Source organism: Strix aluco, chromosome 5 (assembly GCF_031877795.1).
Source record: "Strix aluco isolate bStrAlu1 chromosome 5, bStrAlu1.hap1, whole genome shotgun sequence".
Lineage (NCBI taxonomy): Eukaryota > Metazoa > Chordata > Aves > Strigiformes > Strigidae > Strix > Strix aluco.
This window is the reverse complement of record NC_133935.1, coordinates 13,087,550-13,112,119: the sequence shown is the minus strand read 5'-3', so window position 1 is coordinate 13,112,119 and position 24,570 is coordinate 13,087,550. Positions and strand designations below refer to the sequence as shown.

The 24,570-nt window shown below is 38.7% G+C and overlaps 1 protein-coding gene across 3 annotated transcripts in view; it reads left to right on the top strand.

Annotated features, from left to right (window-relative positions):
- BRAF (B-Raf proto-oncogene, serine/threonine kinase) overlaps positions 1-24,570 on the top strand; it is an 88,355-nt gene that overhangs the window by 2,283 nt on the left and 61,502 nt on the right. For all 3 annotated transcript variants that reach the window (XM_074825999.1, XM_074825997.1, XM_074825998.1), the window contains exon 2: positions 15,631-15,732. In XM_074825999.1, the coding sequence (XP_074682100.1) occupies positions 15,631-15,732 (102 nt within the window). The remainder of the gene's footprint in view (positions 1-15,630; positions 15,733-24,570) is intronic.

Here is a 24,570-nt window from a genome sequence, read left to right as displayed (position 1 = left end):
TTCTCCCCCCCCCCGAATACCTTACGTCTCTACATGAGAGAGAGCAGCAGTCTGGTATCTGGAACACCTGCCAAGCAGAGAGCTTGGTGCGTTGCAAATATGGGTGCATATATTCAAGGTTCGGAAGTGTATGGGGGTATTCTTGTATTATTTAAAGCAAACTTCTTGAACATTGGAGATACTGAAACACACATGTGTAAGGCAGAGCTGGTGCTAGAATTTTTATTTTCTGATGTGGTTTTGTTCTTTAGTTAGCTAGTTCTTAAGTAAGTTAAGTAATTACTTTTACTGTGTAAGAACACCTATTACTTCATCTAAATCTTTACTTTTAATAAAGTTCAAGACCAAAAAATTGCTGATACAGTTAAAATGGAAACTATCCTTAATACTAAAACAAGCCAACCTAAAGTGTAAGGCAAATTCAAAGTGACATAAGTCAGAAAAATACTGAAGTGCTTCTAACTGACTCATAGCTCTAATGCAAGTACATGTTCCAGTGTTTTGTTTCATTCCTTCAGGACATGGGTGAATCTAAGCTTTAAAAGTAACCTTGCTGTAGAAGCCCATCAAGGAGCATAACCTCTCTTATAGTGAGGACATACCTGGGAAGTTTTTGTTCCCTGTAATCTTTTTGGAACTGCTGTCCCGATTTCCAGAAGGAAAACCTTGAGTTCTATACTCAGTTTCTAGTTTTAAGCTGAGTGTACCACAAGAATACCCCTGTACTCGGCCCTGGTGAGGCCGCACCTTGATTCCTGTGTTCAGTTTTGGGCCCCTCACTACAAAAAAGACATTGAATTACTCGAGCGAATCCAGAGAAGGGCAACGAAGCTGGTGCAGGGTCTGGAGCACAGGTCGTACGAGGAGCGGCTGAGGGAACTGGGGTTGTTTAGTCTGGAGAAGAAGAGGCTGAGGGGAGACCTCATCGCCCTCTACAACTACCTGAAAGGAGGTTGCAGAGAGCTGGGGATGAGTCTCTTTAACCAAGTAATGAGTGATAGGACAAGAGGGAATGGCCTCAAGTTGCACCAGGGAAGGTTTAGACTGGATATTAGGAAGCATTTCTTTCCAGAAGGGGTTGTTAGGCGTTGGAATGGGCTGCCCAGGGCAGTGGTGGAGTCCCCATCCCTGGAGGTGTTTAAGAGTCGGGTTGACATAGCGCTGAGGGATATGGTGGAGTTGAGAACGGTCAGTGTTAGGTTAATGGTTGGACTAGATGATCTTCATGGTCATTTCCAACCTAGGTGATTCTGTGAATCTCTGAGAGACCTTGAAGTAGTCTTATACAAACTTGTAAGTTGGAACCCTCTGGTAAAGGAGGTATTCTGGATCAAGGTTGTAATCGAGTGCTTCTGTGTTGGTTAAAACTGCATCAATGTTGCTTACAAATTCAAGGGTTGGGGTTTTGAAAAACAAGTTTAAGCCATATTGTTCAACTCATGGTCAGTTTTTAATCAAATAATGAATTTAGTTCTTCAGAAGTTGCCTCAGTGGCCTAACTGCTGATGCTAAAAATCTTCTAATAATGAAGTTATTACATGAAAGTATAATAATTGCTAAAGCATTTTTTTCTGTGTTACAGTTCAAGATTAGTAAGAGTAACTGCATATGCACTCACATAGTACATTTAGGAAATGGGTACTTCATGGAGGCGTAAGGATTTGAAAAGGGTTAGGAGAAAGCAAATTTAGCAGAAATTTTTTTCTTCCGCTCAACGTTCAGTTGCTGAAGTTGGGAGGCCTAGGATAAGTGCTGGTGTGCAGAGGCACGTAGGTTGGCTTCTTCCCCAGGATGAATTCTCAGGACAAGAGATTGTTTGGATGGAATGTTTTTAGAGTATAACAGGGTTGTTGATATAAGAAGTAAGGGGTGTGTGACAGCTGGGAGGAAAGGCTCAGTTCTTGTTGCTAGAGATTATTTACACCAATATTAAATAATTCAAATGGGATTTTCTGTACTTGGAGCTTTGTGCTCTGAACTGCTCTTTGGAAGACAAAACTTACTTTGAAGGTTGTGAAGTGAGGGCCTGAGCTGCTGGATGGTCAATTGTTTTATAGGTGGCAATGCTGGAATTTGTCCTGCGTGAATATTAGTTATATATTTAGAGACCTTAATCTTATAAAACAGATTTAAGAAGAATAATAAGATGCGTAGAATGAAAAGGCGCCTTTAACCTCATGAGGTAAGTGGCGAGTTCTCATAAAATAGCATAGGTACACCAAGAAAAGCTGGGGTTCGTTTAGTTGCAATAACATTTAAGGAACCTATCATGCTGGGAATTAGAATAACTTTCCTTTTAGGTTTCTGTTTCTCTGAAGAGTTTACAATTAAATGTGTTAGTTGGAAAGTTGAAACAATATAAGCATTTTTTTTACTTCATTGCTTTTGTAGTTTTGGGAATAAGTTTATGTTGACTCTCAATTACGTTTCATTGCACTTGCATTCAGTGATTGAGATAACTTTATAGTCTGTGAATGACATCCTCTTTAACTGTGAGGACAAGTTAAACTTTAGCTACAAGATGCTTCATATCCAGCTAATGTTCTGCTGGAGTATATCTCAAAAGATAAGTGAAATAATCCTTTTGTTTTGCATAGCACAGGAAAGGCCTTAGCTGAATGCTATGTCTGACTTTGGGTCACAGCTTCACAAGATACATGGTCTAGCTGAGGAAAGTCTAGAGAAGAATAATGGTGATCTGAAGACTAGAAGGTCATAGCTTTGAGGAAAGACTAAAAAAAACCTGAGGGTGTTTAAAAAAGAAGTGGAAATTGTCGGATCTGATGCAAAGAAGAATGCAAATAACTTGTTCTCCAGACTTGTGGTGATTACTGCCAGAAGTAGTGAGTTTAAATGTTAGCAGAGGAGATGGCTTCACGTTACTATTAGACTTTTTTCTTTATGACTAGGTATAGCAAAGCATGAAAATAGACTTTCTTATTTATAAAATGTCCATGAATAGATTCTGTCACCTCTAGAGGCAAACACGTGTCAAGAGTGATGGGGGAAAGTTGATCCAGGTCTAGAAAAGACAATGACTTTGATAACCTCTCGTCTTTTTTTCCTTAGGTGTTTTAGGATTTATTTGTGGCAAGGTAGATCGAGCATTAGAACACAACCTTGAAATACTTGAATTTAGTGGGATACTAAAGAAATTTCTGCTTATGGTGTTTTTCCCAAAAGGCAATAGGATTAACAGCTCTGTCCTGTGGTAGCTTGTTCGATTACACAAAGTTTACTTAATAGAGTAGTAGCTGCCTCTGAAAGGTTTGATGTCTCAGGAGGCTTGTTTCTTGTCTCTGTGGATATCCACAAACTGGTTGGATACAATATGTTTGGTACTGAGTTTTTTGTTAATTTATGTTGTTACTTAAGCCACTTATGCTATTCCCATTTGTATTTTGTTGTAGTTGTTAAACCCAAAGACATCTTATTTTTAAAGCTGTTCTAATAACATCCTTCTTGACACTTGTTTAGCCAGGAAAGGCAGTTATTTTGTTGCATGTAGTTAAAAATACTGTAGACCAAATGAGATTTGTTTTTCTAATGGCAGTGTCTTTTGATGGTAGATATTTTAAAAAACAAACTGAAAAAAAACCCCTAATTTCCTTAAAACTCATATTCCACTTTGGTTATTTTGTAACAAATCTATAGTTCAGTTTTATTATTTATTGTATCTATAGAAAATTAGACTTCATGAAAGATTTTGGAGGGATTTTCCATTAGAAGGAAGTATAATTTTATTTGTACTTGCAAGGGAAACAAGAGGACGTTTCAGATGATCATGAAATCGCTAAATCTCTTCCAATCCAGCCTTCTAGAGAAGCTGCTTCAGGTTTAAAGCTTTTTTGGAGACACTTTTTGGCCAAGTGTAATTTTTTTGCAAGTTTTATTTTCAGTTTGAACCACTTACTTTTGAAGGGCAGTGTAATGTACAATATAGTAGAAATGCTCTGTCATAACCATAGTCCACAACAGTTGATGCTGCTCCCTATCGCTGCGGTTAGAGTAAAGGCAATCAAATGGTGCTCTGCCACCCCAGGGTGGGGGTTTTGCTGTTCCCTGGGCCTGCGTCAGGCCGCTCAGCCAGATCTACTCCCTTGTGCCGATTTAGGACCTACGTCATACTTTCCTACGTTGATTCAACTTACTAACACTGAAGAAGCTGGCATTGCTGTTGCTGGGTTAGTTTTCTGCAAGCTTAGTGAACTGAATCTCCTCAACGTGGCATCCAGTGAGCTCCAGAATTCTTGCGAGGTAGGAGACAGGAGGAATGTGGTTAGGGGGAGTAATGGTAGTACAGTGAGGTTTCCCCCTCACCTCCTTTTTTTTTTTTTTTTTTTTTAAAGATCATCTTTGTCTCATGAAACTGCACTGGCCTTCATTTTTTTTTTTTTATATTTGAATGAGAAGTCTTGTTCAGCTGAGGCTTCTGTAGCTGGACTTGCCAGGTTTAGATCCTGACACATTGGGTCTTTATGATCTTGAGCTTCCCATGCTAGGTTGTAACAATCCTGCTTGGTCTCTCTGGATTGCTTCTGAGCATACTTTTCACAGAAATATGATTACGTGCCATAGTTTTGTCAGTGTGCCAGGGATGCGAAGGTCCTCTATGAGCTTCTTGTATAGTAAGTATACTTTTCCAACAGCTTTGACCACTTGAGAGTTCTAGGTACAGTATTTAGGTTTTTGAGGTGTGAGATGGTTTTTGTAATTTTCAGCTGTGGTTTTCATAATTTTCAACTGTTCACACATCTGTGTGTGTGAACACAGCTACTTTCCCATAGCTAGTGCATGATACAGCAGTCAGTATGCAATGTACGTTTTTCTTTGCTTCAGCTTTTTTTATTCCAGTTGCTCTTGAGCTTTTTGGGCGTACAGTGAAATCCTCCTGATCTTCCCTTCTGCGCACAGCTTCTTTCTGAAATGATGAAATACGTATTAATGCAACTGATTTCCTTTTCTGTGGCCAGTGCTAAAGTCAAACAAGGCTGCTTGATGCAGAATTACATGCCCTTTTTTTTTTTTCCTGTTTAAACCCCTTTTTGCAATTATTTGGCTTGTTACTCCACCTTTTTAGCATTTGTGTGTTTTGAAGGACCAGCAACAGTGCAGTTCTTTATTCTGTTTCTGATGATATTTTATGAACGTGGACCCTAGCAAAAAAAGGTGAGACAGCAAAGGTTTAATATTTAACTATTCCCATTGTCCAAAAGTGCTGTCAGTTCAGGCAGGAGTTTTCAGGGGACAGTGCTGCCAGCTGTCAGCCCCCCCAGACACTCCCCAACCAATGTGAGCATTAAAGATCAGAAAGCAGAATGTGTGCTCTTTTCAAAATGGAGCTGCTTGTGCAGTGCAAGTATAGTGTTTGGTATCAAATGAGTTCTCCACACTATTGATACTGAATTCAGGAGATCATAGGAATGTGTTTGGGCACTGAAGGAAGCTTTTGTTTTTCTAAGGTTTTGATCAAGTGAAATATTTTTGTAGGTTCTCCCAATATACCTGCACAAGATTTAGTATAAAGAGGCAATTCAATTTCTGCATGAAAGGTATCAACTTTCTTTAAAACCTTTCTTCTACGAGGCAAGCAAGTAAGGCTGCTAATGAACAAAATGTACCTACTGTTTAAAAATGTGTTGCATAACTAAGTGGCTAGGAATTATTTTTTTTACCACTAAAAGGGGGATACCAGCTCAAATATCTTCATCTGTTACGTAGTGAGGCCCCTTAAAAAGTATACATTAGTAAAGTTGTTGTTAAATGCACTGATAAGAAGTAAATCTCAAATGCAATTACAGTGTTGTGTTGGTTGTTTTGGGTTGGTTTTTTTTTTTTTTCAGATAAAGGGATTGTTTTGAGGGTAGGCATTTCTGAAGTCTGAGTAGCATGTCTAGTTTTTTTATCCCTCTAGTACTAGTTATTACTAATGGTGTTTGAAAAGCACTCTAAAATCAACATGAAATAAAATACATCATTATAACTTTGAGTTGATAGTATCTGGGTGTTTGAAACTGGATGGTTGTATACTGGTGCCTCAATCTTTGAACTGGTTTTGTAAATTCATTAAATCTTAATAGGTTGAACGTTCTTTCTAGTTAGTTGTAAGTAATATAGATTTAAATGTGAGTCTTCAGCATCGTCTGAGGTAGCTTTCAGAAAGGGTTTCTGTAAGCATTCTCATAATTTTGCTAGAATTATGAGAATGACATTTTTAAGCTTATGTACCTCATTGGAAATTGATGTAGCTTTTTCCAGTCAACTCAGTAGTTATGGGTTATAAGCCTAGCAGCAGGTTTTATGTACTAAATAGTTCTCCAGTTTGATCAGCTAAAGTTTGGTTGAGTCAAATGAAAATACCTTTTTCAGCAGGTTTTGTTTTTAATTTTTCTAAACTAGATGGTTGTTTCTAAACTAGATGGTTCCTTCTATGGTAGCTGTTGTATCTTGGTTTGGATTTTTTTTTTTTTAATTCGCCTAACTCTGTGATGAGTGGCAAGGAGCCAATTCTGCCTCTTAAATGATTTCATTTTTCATGTTGGTACTAGGATTACTAAGGCAGCATGGTCTGCTGAGTAGAACATAGAATGCCCTTTAGGAGAATGTGGTTTCTGTGATCAGGAGCAAATTACTCATGTTTTACAAAAAAAAAAAAAAACAACCCAACAAGTACACCTGCTCTGTTTTGGGTTATGAGACCTATTGTGAAAAGAATGGGATGGATACCTTAGTTACTTTATTGCATCACAGATATTTCTGAACAAACAGAATATATTTTTACTTGGACCAACAGTTCCAGCTGTCTTACATTTTCAAACTAGTTGGTAGAAACCTCATGCGCAGTGTAGTAATAGTTTAGTTCTGGAATATTGCAAAGTGTATAAGAAATTATTTTATGGATTGATTACATGAACTTTTAAATAGCTGCTGATTATCTTTTCTGGACAATCTAATTAATTGTGTGGCAAGGAGAGAGCAGAGTAAGTTCTGTAGTTCAGTTTATTTGTTTTGTCATTTTAATTAATGTGATCCAAGCTGTGTAAGAGCTCTGCTCGACTAGCATTTGCTTCTTATAGGCAATTATTGTAATTAGCTGGTTGGCTGCTTGCTTTCCATCACAAATATGACTTGTCTTCGACTTAAGGTATGCAGAGAAATAGTCTGGTGTATGCATGATAGTATTTTTTAAAATTTCATTGCTGTATGGATTTAACACATTGAGAGTCTGGTAGTTACCTCTCTAAATAAAAATTGCATTCTTAAATAAGTTAGGATAGGGTGTTTTATCTCTTTTTTAAAACTGTGACAGTCTAGGGAGAAGTTGTTAAATTCATAAATATAAATACAGTGAATTGTACGAGAACTTGATCTGTGCGTGATCCTCATGACTACTGAGTTAGTACCAAAGTGAATAAAAGAGACTAGTAATAATGCAACACAAAGGCCTTGAGGAATGTGGAATTAAAGATTTAGTTAGATCAAAGAAAGCCGTGCAGCTGGTGGTTAATGATTTAAATGAAGGATACAGACACCTCTTATTTTTCACACTGCTGTTCTACTATGGTAGAAAACACTTGTGAACTTTCCTTTTTATAGTGCTCGGAGGCAAATTCTACTCAGCAGCAAGCAGCAAAGATGGCAGGTGATGGAAAGTTGGGGAACGAAAGAGAATTAAACAGGAAGGCTGCTGCTTCGTAGTAGCCTGAATCCATCTAACTGGGCTGTAGAGAGGAAAGGTGACTTTTTGTACCAGCTCAGGTGGTTACTGGGTCCTTTGCCAAGCTGTTTCAGCACACTAGACTGGCAAAAAAACTAACCTTGACAAAGAGAACAGTTTTCTGCTTATTTAGCATACTGAAATGGTTCAGCCAAAGGTTTAAGTTCTGGAGAAAGAGTAAGGAAGGGAGCAGGGATAAATAGCCAAGGACAATACAATAGTTGCACCCACTTTCTCGGTTGGTGTAAACCACAGAGCAAACGCTGCCCAAGGTTCTTGGTGACTCTGTTCTTACAGAGAAACTGCTTGGTTATGTTACAGGGATAGACTTTATTGAGCTTTATCCTTCACAATTTAGCATTGTATTTAAAAAAATATTTTTAAACACTTATAAGAAGTAAGGAACATTTGAAGTTTGAATTCCTTCTGTTAAAGAGGGTGCAGCTTAAGTGGCAAAAGTCTGCCAGACTGAAAGGCTATTTATTCTGGGTTGGGTAGAGATGAATGATGAGCAATTCAATTTGCCTTTAGAATTAAACAAAGGAAAATGCATAGATTACTCTCAGTTGCAACTGATGGTTTGCAAATAAATGAGAGGTGCAAGAATATTAAGTGAAAACTGTTAGTAATGCCAGGATTTTGTGTGGTGCAAGTCTTCTGGTAAAGAAAGCAAGTCTTTATTGAATGTGTTTGTCTTAGAATCGCAGTTAGCCTTCCACTTATTTTTTCAGTAGATTTTCTGCCACTAGTTCCTCAGAGATGATATTCTGATCCTTGAGTGTTAACTTGGTCAGAGGTTTCCTAGTTTTTTGGAGTAGAGGGGAAATTGTTTGGTGTTTCGTTTTGGTGGGGTTTTTTTGCTTAACAGGAACAGTGTTGTAACAAACACAGTTGAAAACCTGCATTACTGATTAGGGGTTAAGGATTGGCCTTCCTAAAAAATATTACCTGATAAATGGAAAATAGTTTTCATCTTGAAGCCTTTTTAATATTTTACTAACTGCTGTGCTTACAGTAGATGCCTGCTGATCACGTTACTGTATTAACTGACCTAGTTATGATCCTAGTCATCAGACAGGATGGTACAAAAAATGTTGTACCTCTTCTTCAGGATTTTCCTTCTTGAACATACCATTACACATCTTCACCAAGGCCATTCTTCATCAGTCTAGAAAGATATGTTCATAGACTTTTGTGGAAAAAAGATACAGGATCCTTTTCCTGTTTGCTACAGTAACTTCTGTAGATACTGTTGTCTGTAACTTATTTACTATTCTGTGATTGTGAATTTTACTGGACTCATTCTGAACTGTCTAGCTAGCCAACAATGAAAATACACTGTCAAAGTTCGTATCTCAGACATTGTAAAGGAGCTGCAATAAAAATGATTCACCAACATTAATAAAAAATGCTGACGTTCGTGTCACTTCTATAAACTCTCATGTGAAACTCATTGCACACTGGTTTTCAATTCAGTAAAGTTTTTCAGATGTTAGTGTTTTTCATATTTGTTTAATAAAAAGTTTAACTACACCGTTGAAGATGTGCTAAGCATGAAGAGCAAGCAAAGAGTAGGAAAAATGCAAAAATGTAACACAGTGGGTGTGCAAGTTGAGAGAAGCTTCCACTGATAGGTGAAGAGCTAGAGCCTGATGTATAGGAAGAGGGAAGGGACTGCCCTTCTGTAACACTGTATGTGTGTATTCGAGCAGATGACTGCAAAAAAAATAAAAGCAAACTTTGTAAGAGGTAGGACAAGGACTGGCAGCATTCAAGGTTGATGAGGATGGGAAATGTCTCAAGAAAAGATAATGAAATGTGAGGAAGAGGTAACAGTGATTTTCAGCAAAGAAACTGGAAGATGCAAACTCTGCCTCTTGACCTGTGAATGCTGAGGTGGGGTGTTATTAACCCTATTCATATGTCCTGGTGCCTCTCTCTCACTCTGACACTTCACTTTCAAGTTATTTAAGACATTAGTCCAGTTGAGAACAATCTCATACGTGACAGCTTTCTAAAGCATTTTCTGACAAAGTGGATCCTATCCTAGCTCAGTGGACCAAACAATTGAATTGATTGTGTAAAAAAGAAGCTTGAAGGGGCTGATTAGAATAGTATTGGATAGGTATTGATGATTTTGTCCTCTCTATAAAACAGTTTCCAAATCAAATGCTTAATTTTTTATTTTTTAAATTACTTAGTTGGTTCTATGAAAGCATTCTCCATCATCGCCAAGTGTGATAAACCAAATGCAGGACATATTGTGCCTGGACAAATAACGGCTGCTTTTTTTTCTTTACAGAATAGATTTGAACTCTCAGGTTTCTTTTACCAAATGTGAATCATACATCTTACAGTTGGGGTGTGCTGCAAGATTTGAGTACTGATGCCAGGTGCAAAAAGTATAAAAGATAGTTTTCTTTTGTGCTGTCTCAGGCACTCTGTATTCTGACGAGCAGCAAAAGATGCGAAAATAAATTTGTGGCTTATAGCCTCGCATTTGTGGGGCCATAGTCTTCCTTGAATAGAATGGATATAGGCTTCTACTATATCTGACTTGCCTCTGTCTTGAAATAGGTCATCATCTTTATTACATTGCGAGGGAGTGCTTATTTGCAAAATTAATGCACAATTATCCACAATAGGCAGATATAAGTTGATATATTCCAGTATATCTGGAATATTTCCAGTCTTCTGGCTGCCTGTGTCCATGTTAGCCTGCGTCAGCTTCCTTGTGCAGCACTAAAAGGAGAATCAAATCTAATCTCTTGTGATAGAGAATAAACTTAACCTAATGCTATGAGATAGGACAGAAAAATTTATCTGAAGCTTTTTTTGGAAAAGTGATAAGGTTATCCAAGCTGTAAAGGATTCGTTCCTTTTTTGTGGAACTACAGTGAAATGGTGTGTCTCAAATAACCATGCTGCTTCCTGTGGGAAGGGACTGAGCTTGTATGTGGACAGTACTAGGTGCATTACAGATTTGTTTCAGAATACACTAAGATTTCTAGCAACTGTCTCTTAGGCCAGCATCGATTTTTGTATTTCTGCAAGATACTTGGCAGTTGTGATTTTACGGTTTCTTGCAGGTATGGAGTTTCATAAGTGTAGTAGAGTGCTCATAAGAGTAACAAAAAATAGGTCTGTTCTTTCTTAATAACCAACAGGCTTCTGCAGTTTTATTTCTAGAGAAAGTGTGAATAAAGTGTGGATAAAGGGATTACTGTGAGATCTCGAGGAAGAAATGGTATTAGTCTGTACACATTTAACTTGAAAAACTTTGTTTAATTCTGTTGTCTGGGAACAAGCTCTTTGGTTCAGAACTGGTTGTTAGAAGGATTTTGTATTTCATGTTTTTGCTGCCTCTGTTGTTAGGTAGTCCTTTGCTGCTGTCCTGGAATGTATGTTCTTATGAGGAATAAGACACTTCCTAAAATGCTAGGCAATTTTTGTACACTCTTAAGTGGGGGTTTTTTTTGGCAGTTGAAAGAAACCCATACATCTGTGAGTGCTACTGAACTCAAGAGATCTAATTCTGAAGAACCTAGTGTTTCAGGTTCTACAGAGATGATGGGGATATATCTTGGCTCAAAATCTGTAAGGCTGGGCTGGTCCACATGATGCAAACTTAGCTGAGTTATCTGAGCAAGCAAGTCTGTAAGGAGACAAAGCAAGGCTGAAGTTGCTGGCTCTTCTTGCTGTGTAAGTGCAACAGGTATGGTGTATTTTTTGTAAGGTGGAAGCTGTGAGTACTGTGGTGTGCAGAAGCAGACATTTTTGAGTCACATGAGGTCACTTGCACAGAGCACCAGTTCCAAATTCCGGTTAGGAAAAGGCTTGAGTTCCTTCAGTTGAATTGAAGTAGTCAAAGATCCTGCATAGTAGGATTCACAGGGCTTGATTCTCAAGGAGCTAGCTAGTTAAGGGTGGCTCTGGATCACAAAAAAAAGTGTGTCTAAGCATATTCACTGATATGGGAAGCCAGAATGTAAGTTTTCTGTAAGTAAAAATAAGAAGTTGCCACTTAAAGGGAAATTGTGAAGCTTGGAAATTTGCCATGGTATATGTGTTCTTGTGCGTACTTGATTAGGGATAGAATATGCTAGTCAATACTAGATTTGTGAAAGTTTTTTCAGCTTGTCGGAAGACTTTTGATGAATATGGCACACAAAATAGGTTTTCCATTTCTGTGAGCAACAAGTAATGATTTGTTGCTATGGTTGACTTTGATAAATTTCCTTCTGCCTTCAGTGTACTTTTAACTGTGTGAATAGCCTTTCAAAGATGATAGAAATCCATATTAAGTTTGCCTGCAAGATTCACTGGTGGAAAGGCTCTTGGTTTAGTGCACAGATGTATAGTAGGTAATTCAGGGCACTGTTTTCAGCTCCTCTGATCAATGTTGTCTTCCATTAGGCTTTAACTTCAGCTTCTTCAGGTGAAGACATTTTTATCATAGCCTGGCAGCTGGCAGGCAGTAAGTTTAAATTTTTTTTAATTTTCTTTATTAGTCACTCAGTTTTTGCTCTTGTCATGATATTAACTTAGCAGGAAGATTTCTGCCCTCGTTAGATGCTGTTTGATTCTCTTGCTAACATCTCCTAAATAGCATGCTTCCGCTGTGCATATTGCTGTTCCTCAGTTGTATTGGTTATTCTGTATCTTTACTGTAAGAGAAGAGGGAAGCAAGGTTGTGGTTATGGACACAAAATAGAAAACATATGAGAGAGGAAGTTATTCTGTATCAATCTTCAAAACAAGTTTGTGGAAACTCACCTGACAGGGTGTGCTGGGTTTGTGTGGTGGGGTTTTTGGTAGTGGGGGAAGGGGCTACAGCAGTGGCCCCTGTGAGAAGCTTCTCGAAAGCTCCCCTGGCTCTAAGTCAGAGCTGCCTCTGGCCAAGGCCGAGCCAGTTACCGATGGTGGCCATGCCTCTGTGATAACGTATTTAAGAAGGGAAACCTGAGAGGTTGGGGTCTTTGCAGAGGTGTCCTCCTAGTAACTCGTCCTCAAACACCGAGGTCAGTGGAAGGAAGGGGGGGAGCTGTGCTGGAGCAGAGAGCCCCCCTGTATGGCATGGTGAGATGGCAGGGCTGACCCCGTCACCCACAGAGGTCACTGGAGGAGCAGAGATTTGCCTGTGGAGGACCCCCAGGACTCTGTGGAAAGAAGCCCCCACTGTTGTAGTTCGGTGCTGGGAGGACTGCAACACACTGGAGCATCTCGAGAAGAATGCATCTCCTGGGGAGGACTCACGGCAGAGGAAGTTTGTGGAGGACTGTCTCCCGTGAGAGGGATGCCACGTGTTGCAGGGGGAAGAATGCAGAGGAGTGCTTTGCCCCCTGTGCCTTGCAGGAAGAAGTGGCAGACTGACTGCACCCCCCATCCTCTGCCCCTGTGCCATGGAGGGAGGAGGTAGATACATCAGGAACAAAACTGAGCCTGGGAAGAAGGGAGGGGTGTGGGGAGGTGTTTTTAAGGTATGGTAATGCTCCTCACTGTCCCATTCTGTCTGTTAAGTGTTGTTGTTGTTAGTGTTTTGAATTCGAGTGGTGTCTTTTTTTTTTTTTTCCTTCCCCGAACCAGCCTGTCTTTTGCCTGTGACCATAGTGGATGAGCAACCCCCTCCCTGTCCTTATCTCGATTCCTGAGCCTTTTGATTCATTTTTCTCCTTCCCAGCACAAGAGAGACGTGACTATACTGGAGAGAGTCCAGTGAAGGGTCACAAAGATGATTGGTGAAAGGAGGATGGAGCCAGGCTCTTTTCATTGGTGCCCAGTGACAGTACCAGAGGCAGTGGGCACAAACTGAAACACAGGAGGTTCCTTCTGAACATCAGGAAACACCTTTTTCCTGTGAGGGTGATTGAGTGCTGGCAGAGGTTGCCCAGGGAGGTTGTGGAGTCTCTATCCTTGGAAGTATTCAGAAGCCATCTGGACATAGTCCTGGGCAACCTGCTTGAGCAGGGGGGTTGGACCAGATGACCTCCAGAGGTCCCTTCCAGCCTCAACCATTCTGTAATTCTCGGTTACTTTGTCAGTGAAGCATCTTCCCACATTCCCCATTGTCAGGCACAATAAATTGTCAATATTGGTTGTGGTACAGTACATGTTGAGGAAAACTTCTGGTGGGAAAAACTGCCAGGATGGCCAAATAATATAAGTTCTGCTAAGTACTAATGAAACCAGTTTCTGAAGGTAATCCTGAGATGATTCCCTAGTTTGCCAGGTATTTTTTGTATGCGCACCCAGGTTAACAGCATGTTACCAGTTACATAGTAGCTAAACATCCTAAACTCTTATATTGAACAGGTTAATCGAAATAGTTTTGATTCAAACTTGTTCTTTTCACCAAGCATACAATTAGCCCTCACCATCTTGGAGAAAAACTAACAAAATAGAGAAATCCTCCTCTTTGCTGCTGGTTGGCAGCCCTGGCTTCAACTTGATGAATGGATTGCAAGTTGAGAAGCAAGCTGACTTCCACAGTTGCCTCGAGGGAATTTACATATGGAATACTTGAATAGCACACTTTTTGTTTGGTAACCCCCCACTCCCCTCACTCCTTGTAGCTTGGGTTGCTTGTTCCTGAGCAAACTATTTCTGTTTGACTGTAGCTTTTTGATGTAATCTTTGTTTTGGTATCTGTTCTCAAACTTGGGCTAGAAGTGAATCGATTATTAGTTTACTTTAGGAAATTGCTGACAAATAACTGATGTCTAGAATAGAAGGAGTAAATAAGGTGGTGTGCAAAATGTGAGTTCTGTATTTTAGAGTTTGGGTTTTTTGTGAACATTGCAAGTTATGAGTAAAATTTGTTTTGATCCAACTTGAATTGGGTCTTATTATTGGTGCCTACTTTAGAATATGAAGTTATTGGCATCTTCTTTTCAAAGAGGTAGGTCATCACAATTTGTAAATCCAGACCTGGTCATGAGGCTGTATATATTATAATCTGTGAAGCAGAAAAGAGTTAAACTGAAAAAGGTAACAGGGATCTTTAAAATCCCTTTGGAAGAAGCACTGTTTATACTGTCTTCATTTATTCCATCCTGGGTCTGATAACTCTGACCTAATAATTTTCCCTGATAAATAATCTGAATAACTCTTCTGTGAAGAAGAGATTCTCCTCTCTTCTTCTGTCTTCCCTGCTATAAATTTCTGTCTTTGGTTGGACTGAAGTAGTTTCTAAATCAGTGTAGTGTTATTGCTTTAAGTGTTTGGGTTTATGCTTCGCTATCTTTTTAGGTATAAATTAGGATTCATAATACTGTTCACCTATAGTAGTCTCCACGTCCTAAAATTAACTCTTTCAAGATATTGTGAAGAATGAGTGACAACCTGAGTTGTTTCATGGTACGGTGCCAAAAGTCTTCTCTGTGCACTAGAGGTAAATGTCTTTTTCAGATCATGGCCAAAGTCTGTAAGAAAACTTGCAGGGTGAGTATAGAAGTCAGGGTATAGAAGGTGATCTTTAAGACCAAGACATCTTGTTCCCATGCAAATAGAACACTATGTCTAGATTTTTGTGAATGTTGTTTACGCAGATTACTTAAGGTTTGATAGAACTTCGCTAAACTTTGTAGTACTGTGGAAATTGGGTTGCAAAGTCTTGGGAGGAAAATACTTAATATGATTTTGATAAACATGAAAAATAAACTGTTCTTAAGTTGTTTATTCAATGGTTCCTGAATTTTAAAACCAAATTTAATTTTTCTCTGTTCATCTCAGAAGCAAGATGTGTATTACTGACAGTGGATGAACAGGATAGCTTTGTGCACTCTTTTACTGATAATTAAAATACTTTTATTATGGACTTCTGTTATTAAATATCAAGAAAATACGATTTTTTTGTTTAGGACAGAATCTCTAGGCTCCTTTTGATTCTAAGAATTTTAAATTTTCTGTTTCAGGTGTGGAATATCAAACAGATGATTAAATTAACACAAGAACATATAGAGGCACTGCTAGACAAATTTGGAGGAGAGCATAACCCACCATCGATATATTTAGAGGTAAGTTTACATTCAAATGAATGTGGTTAGATTAATGGTTTGTTATTTTAATCTTATAAGAAGCATCTTGTGTTAAACCTGAGAATACCTGTAGTAAAAGAGACTATTCTCCTTGTGTATTAGAAACTTAACTCTTTCCCTGAAGATAGAAGGGAACTGTATGAGATTCCCGATACGCATCAGTAGGGGAAGATCGGTGGCATGGTCTAGTAGTTATGTTGGTGCAACTGAAATGTAAAACATCCTTTTAAGGTGTGGAGGCAGGCAAGACTGTGTGTATATAATAGAAAAAGGCATGCTCTCTTATTAAAAGCAAATATATACACACACCCATGAAAACATCCTGTAAGATTAACATTGCCTTTAAAGCAGTTGACTTTACTTTTTTTTCTCTTTGAAAAATAAGCATGTAGAATCAAAAAAATTGTATTAGTAGAGGGGAACTTCTTAAAGAAATACATAAAATTGTAGGGTGGAGTAATATTTTCAAGCTGTGTTTAATTTGTAAACTTAAATACAAATTAAATTTCTGTATTCTTTCATCACTCCGGATTCATAAAGTTGCATTGCTGTAGAACCATTAAGAGCATAAAAAAGGACTGCACGCATAAGTTACATCTATTAGGAATTGAATGGGTATCACTTGCTCCAAACCCTGCCCTTTTCTTGGTTCTCTCAAGTATTGAAATAACCAGAGGTCAACCAGATTTCTTTTGTAGTCTTTTTAATTGTAACTGCTGCCTAAAGGCACTGGGTAATTAAAAATAAAGATCTCATTATTTGAGGTACTTCTAGCTTTTATCTTAATCTGTCAGAGCAGGGCACTAGCTTGATTATACGAATATTGACATAATGTCCTTAACAGTTAAGGTCAAATGAGGCCCTCTATAGTTGCTTTAGTTACTGCTAATGTGAAATGGGAGTATTGAATGAGTGCTAATAACTATTTTAACCACTCAGTGGTATATAAACACACCTCTGTTTTCACATGAACTGGTTTATTCCATATGTCTGGATTTAATATTGCCACATATATGTTGGTTTCATTAGATTGTGTATGAAATTGCAATAATAATGAGCTTAATCTGTACTAAATCTGTATTTCGGGTAGTGAAATTGTTAGTTCATTACAACTATTTGTCACTTACTTGTATCTAAATTAAAACTGAGATCCCTACACTGGAAGCTTTTTGATTATTCTGTAGCTCATTGATAGGGAAGAGGGTATATGCAGTTGTAAATGCGTGCTAGGAAATTGTTACAATAGTAAAGAGTATAGTAAGTCTGAAACAGTTTGTGACTACAAACCACGGAGCTTAATGTAGATTTGCAAGTTTGGTGGTTCCATGTGCTGCTGAGACAAAACTGCAACTCTGGCTGCTCAACATGGTAGGCAAGCCCTGCAAGACAGAGTGAAGTGTTACTTCACTGCCATGAGTTGTGCTGGGTCATGAAGTGGGTCTTGTGACAGGTAGTGCTGGTGCTGGCTAGGGAGCAGTAAGTCATTGGGAGGGAGGTGGAAGTGACTGGGATTCTGCTTTTTCAGTTGAATTATCCCAAGAGGCAGTGAGTCCTGTGAGAAGAGCCCATTCTCAATGAAATGAAAACGCCTTGCTTTTCCTAGGTGTTTGCAGTGTGGTTCCTCTGCTTCCTTTGTACAGGTGGTTGCGGTACCAGTAGTGGTTAAGCCACTTCCAGTCATTAACCTGGAAGGAGAATCTTCAGGTTTTGTTGGATTAGTTTGCCATCCCGTTAGTAGATTGAACAACTTCCTGATGAAGTCCAGTGAGCCCCAAAGGTGTGGTTAAGGTTAGGGAAGGGGAAGAGCTTGCAGCTCTGAGCCAAGAACCTAGAAAATGGGGTGAGAGAGGAGAGGAACTTCCTATTTGGATGGCCATTAGCTTAGACTGGATCATCCTCAGGTGGGTTGATTGAAGTGAAGAGGATTAATTGCTGCAAACCTGTCATTTGTTTAGTGTATTTGTTTAGTAGATTTCCTGTGGTACAACTACTGTGAAGGAATAAAAAAGAAGAAATACATTACAGAGTACCTGATAACAGTCAGAAGCAAGATTACTGTCTACCCTTGACTGTTCATTTCAACCAGCAGCAGTTGTCTAGTGCATACTTTCTGTGCCTTTCCTGCCTTTTTGGCTGCTTTTGGCTTGGTCAAGATCAGGCGTTACTTTCTATTGTCAGAATTTACTTTGCAGCAATTTACCTGAATCTTATCTGGCACTGCTAGAGCTGCTGTTTTGACTTTCTGTACTTCTCCACCTTTCAGAAGAAGGGCCAGAACAACCCTGCTTGCAATGTAAAAGGACAAAGCTATATGTAAAAACCTTTGAATGTAATGTGATAAAGTGTGGAAGAACACGTTTGCTTCTAGGAAATGCAGAACTGAGAAAATACAGTAGTTTTGATATGAATAAAAAGAACAGGGGAGTGTGTAGAATACATGTGGGTAGCTTAAGTGGTTCAACAGACAACTTGTCTGTCTGGTATCTCTTAGAAATGGCAAACTCCCTACGTACGGAGTGGCTGTGCAATGTGGGGCCTGTTGCTCAAGTTCTGTATATGGGCATCATCACTAACTTCTATGCGTGACCCTTCTTTCTCCCCACACTTTCATGTCTGGGCTATGTCTAGGTCTTGATGCTATTTCCAAAGTGCTCAAACAGGAAGGTAGCATAATTTACACTCTGTCTATCCTTTTCTGACTGTTACATTTTGATTGTTTTGCTGAAGCCTTATTTCTGGCTCTAAAGTGCAATTGCCCTGCTTTTACCCAGCACCTGTATGGGTAATTTTGCTAGTCTGTTACTTGGACTGCATCACCCTTCCCTTTGTTCTCTTCCACCGCTCTGATCTCTTTTCATCTTCCATAAAATGTGGACTTCTGTAGATTGTGCCTGATGATCATCTCTTGAGTGCTATCAGCAAGCACATTGTCTGCTTCTCTTAGCAAAAGTTGGAATTAGCCAAAGCTAATTGCTAGGTAAGTACCTGCAAATGAACACTTCCGATTTCACCGATATTGCCTTTCACTGTTGTAAACATCTAGTTTGTTATTATAATGCTTTCTGCAAAACCATGGCTTTTTGTATACCTATGAAAAGCTTGACAGCTATCCATCCATCTTCTGGTGTGTAGAATTTCAGTACAATAGGATTTGTTTGGTTCTTTTGTACTCTTGTCTGTCTTTATATCTTTCATTTCTTATGCATTTACTGCTCACATTCACAGAACTTACAGCACCCCTGTGCTGGCTCCTGGCCTCTGCTGGAGCTGCCTCTGTAGACCTGTCGAGTAACAGGTTGGTTGAACCTGGCAACAAAATTGCATTTCAGTTGAAAGTGGAAGGGAAAGGGTTGGGGGCATAGAAGCATGCAAAGGAAAGCTGAAGAATTGAACGAGAAAATTAATTCTGAAAACTGAGCATTCAAAGGATGTAGTTAAAATTATTTGTGCGCTGAAGATAAAACATACACCTCATTTAAAAATAAAAAGGAATTTATGCCTTAGGTACAGTTGCTCAAGAAAATGGAAGCTAAGAAGCTTTCATTTCTGTCCTCATCTGAGAGCAAGAAGACAAAATGTTGGTTTGTTTTATTTTTGTGGCAGACTTTTATTTTAATTCTAGGGGGGTTCAATGCGTTTTACATCAAAAGCACTTTAAAACTGACAGCTATTGTCACAGCCATCATTTCAGGATTCATTAACTGACTATGAAAGAGGAATGGATTTCTTGAAACATCGGAAGTGATTGACATGCGCTATGTTGAATTCAGCATATATTTAATTATTCCTGCAAGAGGGGGTACTTGGATTCAGGGGTATCTCCCTGCCTTGATCCATCACTCATCAGTGACAGTCTTAAAAAGGTGACTGTAGAGCACAGGGAGTAAGGCTGCTTGGTTTGCAGCTGCTTAGGAGTAGAGAATGTAGTGTGAAGCTGGAGGGCAGCGGGTAGCTTGTCTCTCTCCTCTCAGGGCAGGAAAGTAGGGGCCAGGGAAAGACACCAAAGCTGCAGACACTTCTGAGTGTGTGTATAAGGTACAGGGATAAGAAACAAAATGAACAGAAGAAAGAAGAGAACACTTGTCATTAACCACATTAGTTTCTTCTAATTGTTATAATTAGTAGTAGCTTCAGGAATCTTATCAATGGTCTCTCATATCATTATAAGAAAAACTTTTCTGTTTGTTCTGGCTGGAAGAAATAATAAACGTAGTAAGCAATGGCTGTATTAAAATTGAAAAATGGCTTGTAGCTAAAATTCTTTCTTAAGTAATCCTAGTTCTTCTTCCATCCCCTGTGTGTGAGCATGTATCTCGGATCTAACAGACCCCTGGAAATCACTGTCAAATATTTGAAATGACTGCTTGACTCAGTAGATGTAGAAATATCACTAACAGCATTTTTCTTTTCTTCTGGAAAGGAGGCTGCAGGAACTCCTTGGTAGGTTTTATCACACTTTTTGGAAGCACTCTGTATCACAGCAGCTGAAAACATCAATGATTTTTGTCTTCCCACATAATTTCGTAGTGCATTATATCTGTCCTTGAAGTGCTGTTTCCCAAAATAAAGTTTGTGATTCACTGTGGAAAAACCCTTTTCTTAAGGGTTTCTCTAAGCATTGTAAATATTGGAAATCTTTACTGCAAAGAAGTCTAATATTATGATACTGGGAAAAGCTGGAATTCAGTCAGCAAAAATGTTTAAAATATGCAGTTGCATATTATTCTATAATGGCCATCCAAATTAATTTTTTTTGTCTCTACCAAGAAAGTACTGATGAAAACAATAGCCTAAGTTAGAGAAAGGTCTGTGCATTTCAACTTAGCATTGGCAACAAATGCTTTTTACAAACTGAAACGGGTTGTACAGATCCAGACTGGCCAAAAGCAGTCACCTCAAACTTAGAAAGGAGAGGTCGCGCTTAAATGGCTTAATCATTTGTTAGCCTTCGTAGACTCTTAATGACTGTTCAGGGAGGCCTTACCTATTTAAACTTCCAAAATACATTGTGCACCCTTGCCTTGTAGTTATCTGTAGGGTATTATCTAAGAACATTTCATCTGTGAAAACTTAATTGAACAGTAGTAGTCCATTTGCATGTAAATAGTTCTTCATGTGGTGTGAAGTGACATCCTGGACCTGTAGGTTACTTCAGTTAACAGCCAGAGAGTAAGCTGGCCACTTCTTTTATGAACAAATTCATAGGTAGAACGATAGTAGTATAAAAAGAAGTTTTAAAACTCAGTCAGCTTTCTAGTATTGTCTTGAAGGATTCATCTTCTTTCCTACTCTTGAAAGCAATTTAAAATGAGAATCATGGGGGTAGAGGTATATTTGTCCCCAACTACTGTGACTATTTTTTTTCCTGACTTGCTCTTTTCCTGGACTATTAAATGTATTTTATTCAGAGGCCTTGCTGTTGCCATTTTTGAGAGTTTGGCCATTGAATTTCAGGAGAGTAATTAATTCCTTATTCCTGTATATCTGAAGAATCCGTGCAGGAGGTCAAATTAATTAATCAAAGAAGATTACCTCTTTGCTGATCTAAAGTATGCTTATTGCAACAGCAGGCAGATGCAGTCTGAAATGCATCTTAGTGCTGAATCTCAGGTTGTTTCAGACTGACTGTGGGATTCCAGGAGAATACCAACTCTGAGTACAGTCACTGGGAAATGTGGTAGTTCTCTGGGGAAATTCAGGTTAATTTTTACCAGACTCCTAACAGATGCTGATCAAATACGTTGGACCAAAACTGGAGCGTCTAAAGTTAGACTAAGTACTGATTTAGGAGTCTTACTAAATGAAGAAATCTTGACGTACGTTACAGTCTATCTTCAGCTCCCACTTAACTTAGTGGGATTTGCATTTGATCAACAGCCGAAAAGGTCAGACATCTTTTAAATAGAAACTGTCTCAGTTTCAAAGACCAGGAAACTGTAGTTTAGGCTTTTTAAGAATTGCAATGTGTGGATATTATCTGAAATTGATTGAGGGAGGGACAGAGAATGGTAAAACCAGTTGGTCTGCCTGAGTTTAGACTGGGTTTCTAACCAGATGTGGTAGGGGGCAGGGAGAAGGAGAAACCCCATTTTGCTGCTTGGTTTTATCCCAGATTAATTTTTTTAAAAATATTTCATTTGTTGCTTTTTGTTTCCTTAAATGTTATTACTAGAATGTATAGGCTGGTTATGGCCCAAGGAAGCAAATTTCAAATATTTAGTATAAATGATACCTAATACAAAAATATGCATATTTTTTAGAAAATCCCTCATCATCATCTTGTCAGCAGAACTCTGTTAGCACATCTGTATAACATCCTGCAAATTCTGTTGACTTCAGAGGTCAGTTTTCACATTGTCAATAGGTTGCAACATTTAAGAAGTAACTTTAACTCTGCTGGTCCTGAGTGATTAGCAGTTGTATTGTGGCATGTATGTATATTGTATACAAACATGCTAACTTGTAATGCTTTAGATGGACTTGGCAGTTTACCAGGCCTTTATATATTTTACTTAGTTGAAGCCTCAGGAGTGTTCTCACATGTATGAGAGTATATTTTATGATATGCATATATACTGGTATGCAATATAATTAAAATTAACTTTTTGTTCTATTTTAGGTAACTAGAATTATGTGTAGATTGACAAGATGTGCCAATTTGGATCTAATATTCAGCTTTTCAAATATTTTTTCCTTTAGCTTTGTGAAATACTGTAAATTCACACTAAACTGGGAGCCCTGTAGCGATACAGCAAACAAACTTGTTGACTATAATATATGTTATTAAAGACAGGCTATTTTTGGCAACTAATAAACAAGCTGGAGGAGTTGAACAACAGAAGCCTCATGACAAAAAGCAGCACAACAGCAAAGGCGAATGCAGCATCTGGCGCCCGGGACGGGGTGGCTGCCCGTCGGCACAGGCAGGAGGCTGGCTGGGTCACAACTCGGCAGGAAAAGGGCCAGGGAGTGCTGGTGAGCCCCCAGCTGAGCTGTCAGTAAGCCACCCTCACCAAAACAGCAGCAAACTGCAGACTGAGCTGCGTTAGCAAGCGTGTAGCCAGCATGAAAAGGGACCCATCTACTTGCTACTTGTGTGGCTGCATTGGGGTGGTGTTTAGCATAGAGGAGAGAAGGCTGAGGAGAAATCTGCAGGCAACCGAAAGAGAGGGCCAGACTCTTTTCAGACATGCACAGCAAAAGGGGAAGAGGCAATGCCACAGATAGCATCAGTGAATTTCATAAGAGAAAATTCTTCACATGAGAGTGGGTTTTGAGCCCTGGAACTGGTTGCTGAGAGGTTGTGGAGTCTCCATCCTTCAAGACTTTGGAAACTTTCTTTGGCAAGGCTCCGAGTAACCTGATTGAACTTAAAAATTAGCTCTGTGTTAAACAGGTGTTCGGACTAGATGACTTCCAGGGATATCTTCCAATGTTTTTTTTTTTTTCTTCTTCCTGTGATTCTATATCAAGCTGAAAGCAGGATTTAAGTTTTCTTCTAGAACATTACTCCCTTCTTAATGAGAATATGTAAACTGAATGGATTTCATTCTAGATTTCATAAAGATTTCCTTCAGAATTGCCTTTAAAATCCTTAATGAGTTGCTTGAATGTTCAGCTTAATCTTCTTCATGCTTTACATGCTGTACAAACAATTTTAATTTTTGTTTGTTTTTGAAAAACAATGTTAGAAATCAACCTGATTGACCCAGAGGGCCTTGACTGACTTAAATGTTTGTGTAGCTGTTGATGCCTGTCTGCTAATATGGCCATGCTGATGCAGGTCTCTGTTGTAGTTAGGCCAACTCTGTGACATAATCTTTCTTTTAGCTAGAAATATTTGCCATTGGCCGGCTTTGCTGTTGTAATGCTCTTTCAATTTAATGCCATGGGATAATTCTATGTTTTGACTTGGTGCTGTTGGCTGTGTAAGGTCTGTGGGTGCTAGTCATCAGCTGAAGTCAGTGTCTCACCAAAGTACTTAATCTTCATGAAAATGAGATTTCATTGGAGCTATTCTTTTCTGCTGCATGTACTGTTGCCCCTTCTGTATAAAAAGAATTTATTTTGTAAAAATAGAAAAATAAAGTCTCCTGGTGCATTTTCAGTTCCATTATGTTTTATTATGGGATCTTCTGCTGTGACACTGAGTAACAGTATAATACGTGAGAGCTTTTGTCTGCATAAAAAATAGAGAGCTTTTCATGCAGAACTTAATGGTATAGAACCCAAAGCCAGCAGCAGCTTCCAGCTTTCCATGCTCATTGTTTATTCTCTTAAGATAAATCATTTGGCTTGGAGTTTGCATTAGTGACAGATTAAGCTGCCAGTGTAAACATTGTAGGACTGAGTATTTTGAAAGATGTGTGTAATTTTGTGAAGGAACTAAGCCTGCAAGTATCCGGAAGCAATGTAATGTTGCATGTGTTCAGATAATATTTTGCAATGTTCATGAGAAAAGGAAGTAAGTATTTAGAAAAGTATTGGTGAAATGGTAACAGTTTATGATTCTTAATTTTTGTTTACTGAAGATAATTCTTGGCACATGGAGCTTTTACTGGAATTTACATAAAAAGTTGATCCTGGAAGTAGGAGAGAGATACTTGTGTTACTGTACAGCCAAAAATCCCATTATTTATAATTGGGTAACCTTTCAATTTACTTTTGACAGTAGAATTGGGCTAAAGTGAAAATGTTTTGGTTTTAAGTCTCTGAGTTTGGGGTCTATTAGTGAAACACTAGACATCTTCAATTTTTAAAAGGAATAGTAAGTAGTTCTCAGTTTCCTGCAACTTATGTCCATTTATTAACAATGGA